At 46.4% G+C, this 9,241-nt stretch overlaps 1 protein-coding gene and 1 long non-coding RNA gene across 2 annotated transcripts in view; one reads left to right on the forward strand and one right to left on the reverse strand.

Annotated features, from left to right (window-relative positions):
* Positions 1-9,241, forward strand: part of LOC135826302 (ubiquitin-conjugating enzyme E2 R2-like) — a 13,591-nt gene extending 4,350 nt beyond the window's left edge. Inside the window, exons 4-6 of the mRNA XM_065338925.1 lie at positions 2,509-2,637; positions 3,600-3,699; positions 8,058-9,241. Of these exons, the coding sequence (XP_065194997.1) occupies positions 2,509-2,637; positions 3,600-3,699; positions 8,058-8,261 (433 nt within the window). The 3' untranslated portion in view covers positions 8,262-9,241. The remainder of the gene's footprint in view (positions 1-2,508; positions 2,638-3,599; positions 3,700-8,057) is intronic.
* Positions 4,661-5,694, reverse strand: LOC135826303 (uncharacterized). Its single transcript, XR_010555250.1, has 2 exons — positions 5,352-5,694; positions 4,661-5,087 (listed from the first exon to the last, which is right to left on the reverse strand). It is a non-coding gene; the product is annotated as an uncharacterized LOC135826303 (long non-coding RNA).

Genomic DNA, 9,241 nt, shown 5'->3' on the forward strand with positions numbered 1-9,241 from the left:
ATTTTAGTTTAGACCCAACCCCTCCCTCTCTCCCCCTCAGAACGTAAAAAAAATGTTGACATACATGCATATACAACGGCCATGCACATGAATCAATGTTTTCTGAAACGAAATTGGTCAACCCCCTCCCACCCCGTAACGAAATTATTTCGTTTTGTGAAAAAAGTTCGATATTTATGGACGACCCCTTAGTCACCTTATCTCTCATCATGCCCTCCTGGGGCGAACGTTTGGAAAGATGTGTAGAGACTGAGGTATTTTTTTTGTGTAGACAAGGACTTGGTGCGGCTGTGTGCTCTGGGCGGTGCTGCAGTCATGGCAGGGTTAAAGAGGAATTGCGCTTTTCTAAATACGTCCCGTTTCCTACTTCAGAGTAATTTATATGATTAACACGACCGGACTTTAAAAAGGCTACCTGTCTGTTGTTGTTCGCGAGTTCTTTGCTGGTCTTGTGCTGGATGTGTGTGTGTGGGGGGGGGGGGGGGGGGCAGCACGATGAGTACCGTCTGCGTTGTATCAGAGCTGAATGAAGCAGGAAAGGTCCCCCTCGTGCCCTGCGCCCTCGGCCAGAACTGCTACGCCCGCCCCCCCCCCCCCCCCTTACATTTCAATATCCAAGCGGCTAGCTATTTCCACCTTATAGTTTCGGTCTCATCAGGAAGTCAGAGTGCCTGGCTGCCCTTCTAGCTTTAGCAGGACCGGTGGAAGGAGGTTTTGATTTGTCCGGCCATACTAGGGCCTGTCATACGGTTTGTGTATGATATGTAGGGTATACAGTCTACTTCGCTAATAACGACTGCGGGTATAACGACAATTCGCGAATAACGACAGCATTTCCATGCCCAGAGCAAAGTCCCTTCCAGCTGTAATACATATGGCCCAATATCTGAGAAAATCGACCTTCGGGGCTGTTTTGGTGAAGTTGATTTTTTTGTTGCAAATTGATGTCTAGCCTTTGTTGAGTATTGTCACTTCGTTTCACGGCCATCAGACCAATATTGACCATGTAGAAATCCATTTTACAGTCAGGAGTCATGTTAATGAATTGTTCTTTTTTTTACAATTTTGAAAGATCAGTGTGTTTGGAGCCACCAAAAATTGTTTCCGTGTGATATCAATAGCCAACTAATATAGTAAAGTGTTTTGACTGTTCAGGTACTTCATTTCCAGCATTCCGTGACTTTATTGAGGTTGTGTAGTTTCAACAGCAGCAATAGCAGCATTAGAAGGAGAGGTGATTTATCTGTTCTCCTGGTGATGGACATGCTTGACAGGATAGTCTGCAATAGATTTTGACGGAACACCATGATACATGTAACAGCATTCACATACTTATTGTGAAGGAGTCAAACAGAGCAAATGCGTCCAGATTCGCTTTGTCACACTTTGTGGAGACTGACCATTTCCAAACATCAGTAACACAGCCTGACAAGCGTTTCACACCACCAACTCAAAAGTAACAGAATGTTACTAGTACTCGAGATTGCCCAGCCTCACGTGCTCCGTGATGGTCTGATTCGCCATTATTGGCTCGAGTATCGAGCTTGCCATCCAAAACATTTTAGGATCATCGTCGCAAAGAAAACTCGCATCATTTCGTGCTGTTTTAGCAGGTCTGGCGTGACACTCAGGAAACAGTTCTGCCACCCGCGCAAGGGCGGCCAGCGACCTTGCAAGCGGCGTACCCTCAGGAATTCACTTGGTTGTCCTTGCCTGGAGCTGTAGCAGCTATCGCTGAGGCAGACTGTGGTTGGCCTTGATCATACTCATCCAGGCCAAGTCCTCATCATCGTCGCCCCCGACAGGTAAGTACCGCGTGTCACTTGCGATCGATTCGACTGACATGCGCTCTCAGAACTAGAAGCGCTGTCGCCGCTTGACAGGATATCCACAAAGAACGATGCATCACCGTCCATGGGATCGCGGCTGCTGTGCTCCGTGAGCCCAATAACCAACTGACACAAGAATCGCCTTCCATTTCCTTCCGCCATTGTCGTCTCTGCACTTTGCTTCGACAGATTCAATTTTTTTTGCGAACAAATTTGTTTTTAGTGTTTTCTCAAAAAAACAGCGTAGCCCCGAAGGTCGAAAGTCTCAGATATCGGGCCATATAATGAGACTTCGGGTATAACGACACTTCGCGAATAAGGACACATTTTTGATGCCCCGCCGAATGTCGTTATAAGCGAAGTTGACTGTACACATGACCTCACAGCCATACCCTACCCTGTCATATAGTTTGTGTATGGTGTGTAGGGTATACACATGACCTCACCAGCATTGAACACGCATTAGTAGTCCAAAAGTCGGTCCGGCCATGGCCTGACCAACCGGGCCTGTTTAACGTTAGTCTTTACATCTGTTGGAAGTCACGCACGTATCCCATTTCCTCTCGCTCTTGCTCGCTCGCTCTTTCTCTCTCTCTCTCTTTCTCTCTCTCTTTCTCTCTCTCTCTCTCTCTCTCTCTCTCTCTCTCTCTCTCTCTCTCTCTCTCTCTATGCTATCCAGGACGATCCTGCTTTCTGTAATCTCTCTCCTGACGGAACCGAACATCTCCTCTCCTGCGAATGTGGACGCATCTGTAATGTTCCGGCGTTGGAAAGAAATGAAAGACAATGCGTATGAGAAGAAAGTTCGGTGAGTCTCCGATGGCAATATACCTCAATATCAACATACCCCAGGCTCATTATGGAGGCTCCTGTGTGTGTGTGTGTGTGTGTGTGTGTGTGTGTCTCTCTCTCTCTCTCTCTCTCTCTCTCTCTCTCTCTCTCTCTCTCTCTCTCTCTCTCTCTCTCTCTCTCTCACACACACACACACACACACACACACACACTTACTTGTACTTGTACTTGTTGCACACTGCCAAAACTGGTAACGTGGGTCTCCCCGGGAGAGGGGAGAGAGACTCAAAAGGAATCTTGGAAAGATGACTCAATTGGCTATTGAACCGCCCAACGGCCGACACCCCCTGAAATCCCCAAAACTCTGGGTGGACTTGAAAATGATCCCACTTATGGGCTCACCACACCTCAGTAAGTGGGTGAGGACAAGGTGCAGAAAAAGGATTGACGGCATCAGGGTATCCGTCCTGGGATCCAACTGCAGTTACCCCTGCCCCCAGTGAAGGTAATACGTGCTACTAGTGTGGGTGGCTAAATCAGAGTGGATCTGATATTAGCTTCACTAGCACCATTGATTACACAAGAGTTAATCTAGCCAGAAGCAGTCCATGGTTAACAGGTATGTATACTTCAAATAGAAAGTATATGAACCCTGGAACCAACAAAGGTGGCAGGTACAACATTACACCTTCATGTAGCCGAGCCCGTTGGCAACAGACCCAACACAATCAGGCATAAGTGTACCCACCAACCGAACTAGCTGGCACACACACACACACACACACACACACACACACACACACACATACACAGAGACACATACACAGAGACAGAGTGAAAGAGTGAAAGAGTGAGAGAGAGTGTGTGTGTGTGTGTCTCTCTCTCTCTCCCCTCTCTTACTCTGTGGTATTCTATCGCCCTGAGTTGCCTAGTTTGCTCTAAACATTTCGCATTTCCCTGTCCGTCATTCCTTTACAGGGGCCTAGTGGCTGCCACGGAGGCTGACGCGAAAAAGGACGAGATTACAGTACCGAAAACACTCGACGACTATGTCCTACACACGACTGGTTCAACGAAGGTGAGAGCGACTCTTGTCTGATTCACTCATGGTACCTCAAATCACTTCGGAGGTGAAACATTTTTTTACAGAAGAAGTGCTGTTTTCTTTGTTCTAAGCAGGGAGTCGTAAAATACCGGGAGGCGACACGCCACACATTTCACGATCCGAGGATTGCCGCACTCGACCCGCGAAATTTGAAGCGTGATTGAAACGTCGTCGTCATCTTCTTTTTCTCAATTGTTTTTGCTATATGCTTCGAGGCTATTCTGGATCTCCAGAGCGAAAGCTGGTTGTTTCTGATACGTACCACGCATTACCTTAGGTTGAGCCGTGGCTTTTAATTTTTTTTTGGAAGTTCACTGCTTTGGAGACGACGGAATGTCAAGGTAAGTTATTCACGAAATGTACTCAAATTTGAATTGAGTCAATGCGAATGACACCCTGTTTTCGGAATAGTTCTCCACTAAACACACCATGCCCATGGCCCCTTCATGTTGTCCAAGTTCCATTCTAGGTTTGTGTGAAGTTTCGAGATGAAGTTCGACGATGTACTCACCTTTCCATGGAAGGGAAAAAAAGGTAGCATATCAAACAGAATCCATGCAGTATTTGATGCCACTATCCTCATTCTTCTGCATTCAAAGTGTTTCACATCTATATGGCCCATGAACTGCAAACAATATTTGTCATTTCTTAACTGTTCATAGCTGTTCATAACTGTTCTGAACACATTGCCTTCAGGAAACGTAAGGCCGAGTCGCCTCACCGACTGAGCAAAGTTCTCTGCGACGAAAGTCACACTATCGGCGAATGCACTCAAGGTGAATACCCGTCAATATCCTGTATACTGCTTGTACCGCTTATCACAGTAGCATACACACAAGCACACATACATACACACACACACACACACACACACACACACACACACACACACACACATGCATGCTCGTGCACACACAAGCGCAAAATTCACATATCACTGGTTCAGTTGTTTTTATCTGTGTCGTATTTTGTCTTATACAGAGCTTCCGAGCCACGCCGAGTCACCTGACCAACTGAAGAAGGTTCTGTGCGACGAAAGTCACACTATCGGCGAATGCACTCAAGGTGAATACCCTGTGGACTATTCACTTCGGGAATAGCTGTTGCGATGACGGACAGCATTTGTTGCCATGCTTGCGAAATATCAGCACCCTTGCATGCCTTCAGCTGGCACACTTCCTGGCGTAGCAGATTTGCAGTACCTGATGCCTTGTGTAACCGTGTCGTAATAACATGCAGGAATGACTCCGTCGCCTCAGTAACACTCGCCTGTCTCATTGTCAGCAGTTTGCAAATTCCATGGATCACTGCACCTTCCATAGGCCTGTACACCATGATGGCACTACCACTCTTACATCGATCTGCACATAGACAAAGTATGGTTTGAGGATGGAGGTTTACATCATCTACGGTGATGATACATACTAGGTACACACGTAAATTTTCAGGACTTCAATAAATATCCTGTCACAGTGAACAGACAATGCATCATGGGCAGACTAGGATGAAAAGGATGGTGTCGACCACCCAATTTATCGGGTCAGTTCGGGCACTTAGGTATGCTACAGATTATACATTCTTGTCCACAAGGAAGAGACAAAAACATGCAAACGAAAGAATCTCACCTGTAGCCCACAGCTGAACATCCCCACAACTCAGGTCACCAAGTGAATACGTGGCGTCATCTACATCTTCCACGGTGGACTCATCACTTTGGCAGTCATCTCTGTCAAGCTCCATCATCCTTTACTTCGAAGGCCAAGGCACAAAGTATTATTACTTAGAAAAACAAAACGAACTGCTGACACTGGATTCGTTGTGTGCAGGATAATTTTATTGAGTTTTCAAATTTTTTGGACCAAACAGCGAACGCGTCCTTTTGCATGACCTGCGCCGCTTTGACCTCATGGGAAGTCCCTCGCCATGCAGCGCGTGAGGTCTCAGCACTCGTGCCCGAGCTGAGGCAATCATCCGACGCGGTTGTGCATCTCCTCTCTGTCTCGTGTCGCCTCCCGGTATTTTACGACTCCCTGGTTCTAAGTTGTTTTCTAGCATGCGTACACCACCGAAATGATATTCGTATAAGCAAGAGTACATAACCCCCAAGAGTGTGCAACTCCAGCTATGGGGTCTGCGACGGCAGAACTTCACATCACGTGATGAACCTGTACACATTATTTGCACTCTGTGCATGATAGATACAGGGTTGTATGCAGCCCAGCTTTGGGTACAACTCTCTTGTGGTCACTTTGCACTGTTTGCCAGCATAACCTTTTGAACCATGTCACGTGATGTGAAGTTCTGCCGTCGCAGCACAGCATAGAGGTTGTGCAGGCAGTTGCACACTCTTGGGGGTTATGTACTCTTGATCTTGCTGGAAATCCCGTAGCTCTACCAACTTTTTCCTGGTAGAGCCGGTAGAGGAAAGTAGAATCTACTCTTTTGAGTAGATTTTTTTTCAAAAAACAAACACCTTTACCGAAAGAAGTAGTTTCTACCCAAACCTGTAGATCAAAAATGAACGCCCCCTAAGTGTCCCCCATGCGAATATCATTTCCATAGTCTATGCATGTTAGAGAATAGCTTAGAACAGAGAAAACAGCCATGCGCCGTGCAGCAAAGGCCACTGAGCTGCAGTCAGTTGCTCGTGCCATGGAGGAGAAAGAGAATGATTTGAAAGGACTATGATGACCATGTTGACACCCATCGATATCTGTAGTTATCCTGGGTCATTCCCTTCGTGCTCTGTCGTGTCAGCCTTTGGTGTGTTTGAGTTGACTGTTCATTTATTTTTAGGGCTGAAACGATCATGGATTTTCACCTATCGATTACTCTTTAGCTTAACGATCGAGTAATCGATTATAATCTTTAGCAAATAGTGTCAGAATTTTGTGCAAAAATTATCCTGTTTCCAAAAGCTAGGCCTTCATAATACCAAAAATCTGCATTAGTGGCAGGGAAGCTCCAAAACATGACAGTTTTGAAGTCAATTTAACCCTTTGTGGACGGACCGTACGAGTTTCGATCTAATAAGATCGAAAGTCTGCAGGCGGTAAAATCTTCGTAACTCCATCGTTTCTTGAGCAAATTCCACAATCGAAGGGTCTACATGGTAGCGGAAACTCCAAGCTGTCCAATGCAACAATCGCCGAAGAGTTACGATGCCAGACGCCAGAGATATCGCACGCCGTATTCTTACCTCGGCAAATTCAAATTTTTGATCGATCATTTCGCCATTTTGGGGGAAAATCCCTTTTCGTGTGCTCTTTGAGTGACTGAGCACAAGATAATGACGTAGCCGGCAGAAGTTTGAATCGTCTCAAACAGATTTGAGCGTTCTGCGATGAAGGAGAGTGGAATGGCGTTGATGGGACGAATTTGCTTGCATATCAGGCTTGGAGACGACTTTGCGGTGTTACCGCGCCTGATTTGTGGCGGCTGGATAATGGAGATTGGTACCCTGGCGTTGCTCTCGCCAAGAGCTTTCCAATGAGCCCTTGATTGTGAAAATCAAGTGAAGGACACCAAAGTTATGACATGAAAAAGTTGAAAATTGTACTGACATTTTGTAATTCTGGTGCATACTGTGCTAGTAATCCGTCCATAAAGGGTTAACCTCAGAATATGCACCATGCCCCTGGCAACTGCATACACACAGCGGAAACTGATTCGAACTTCACAAAAACGAGGGTTTTCAGTACTTTTTGGACTCAAAATCTCTAACGAGTAATCTATAACGTAACGATTACTTGATTGATAAGGAATTATCGATCGATTACCGAGTAATTGGTATAATCGTTTCAGCCCTATTTATTTTACATTGTCACAATTTGTGGAATCTTCAGGCTTAGTGTTTTGCCTTCTGTTTCTTGCTTTCGAAAATTAATCAGTCGATTTCCTAATAGGACCTATCTTTTTAAATGCTTTGCTGTGTCGTGAATATGTCTGAGGCACAAGTCCTCACGGCATGCGTTATTTCAATTTTTAATTCTGCTGCTACGTGTTCGGTGTACTGAGGCAGTGAGGGCCGATTGACGTTATTTTGTTGTTTTCAATTGAATTTGCTACTTCGTGTGGTCTGGAACTTTGAAAAAATAGTCTGGAAAAGGTCTGGAAAATGTGTTTGATTTCACTGTGCGACCCCTGAATTGTATGTATTTGTCTGTGCACGTGTGTGTCACTGTGTGTGTGTGTGTGTGTGTGTGTGTGTTTGACTGTTGTTGGCATGCGTGCGTGTCACGCGCTTGCCTGTGTGCGTTTTGTGCTCACCCACCAAATCTCTTTTTTGTGTCTTGTGTCCGCTTGTCAAATCTCTCTCTACGTGCGCACAGCCAGATAGCTATTACTTTATGGACCCCGAGGACATGCTCTGCGGCTACGACGACGACGATGAAGACGAGGATGGTGACATTGGGTACGAGGAGGAGGACGGCGATGATGAACAGATGTTCTATGGCGACGAGGGTGTGGAGGATGATCTCAAAGCACCGAATGGTGGCAAGCCGGCAGAGGACAATGACTCCGGGATGAACTGATTCAGAACTTGTCGTATCCACCTTGTCCATGAACGTACGTTGAGCGTATACGCGTATACCTTCGCCAGTGTGTGTGTGTGTGTGTGCCGTGATTTCCCTTGACCCATTAGTGTACATGGCTTAGTGACTGGGTGTGGCAGCACCTCCGGCCTTTCCCCATTGTACATAGCCATACGCTTGCTCACTCCCATGCCATGGTGTGTCCTGCATCTCTTGAGTACCTCCCTACCCCTCTCTCTCTCTCTCTCTCTCTCTCTCTCTCTCTCTCTCTCTCGATCTCTCTCGATCTCTCTTTCTCTCTCTCTCGATCTCTCCATATGGACATCCTCTTTACTTGCGTCTCTTACCTATTTCAATATTTTCGTTTCTATTTTTTAAAAGAGTTTTATCAAGCCCCATCACAGGCCGCTAACGCGTCGGAAGTCTGCTGCACATCCACCGAAACTGTATCGTCTTGCTCCCGTTGTTTCAACCAGCGGTAATATTTCTGACCACTTTGCCCTCTACAATTTATCCTCCTGCCGTTGATTGTCCACTGTTTTACCCTTGCAGGTTTTTGAATCGTGCTTTTTGAGTATATCTCCTTGCTGACCTGCAATGGCGGAAGGCAAGTGCTTGCAGTGCTGATAATATAAGGGTTTCTCTGTCTTTGCCCATTCCGTTTCTCTCGCCGTGCTTACCATTTTCCAGCGTACTCCTCAAAGTAGCACCCTCCCCCCCCCCCCCCCCGTCATTAGCGTAGAGTGCTTGCTGTCCGCTCTGTCTGTTCCCCTTCTGCAGCGACGTTTCCGACTTTTAAGTCTCGCTTCTTCTTCATAGGTGCCTATTTATCTGATGTCCGTCGTTTTAGCCCCCGCCGCCACTGCGGTGTAGATACGTGCTGTCCTCTAGGTGATTTCATGCCGAGCACTCGTCTTGCATGGATGTCTGTTGCCGGGTATTTTCTATGGAGCAAATACTCGACCTATTTTCTCGTCTTG

This window comes from Sycon ciliatum, chromosome 10 (genome assembly GCF_964019385.1).
Source record: "Sycon ciliatum chromosome 10, ocSycCili1.1, whole genome shotgun sequence".
In the NCBI taxonomy this organism is placed as follows: domain Eukaryota; kingdom Metazoa; phylum Porifera; class Calcarea; order Leucosolenida; family Sycettidae; genus Sycon; species Sycon ciliatum.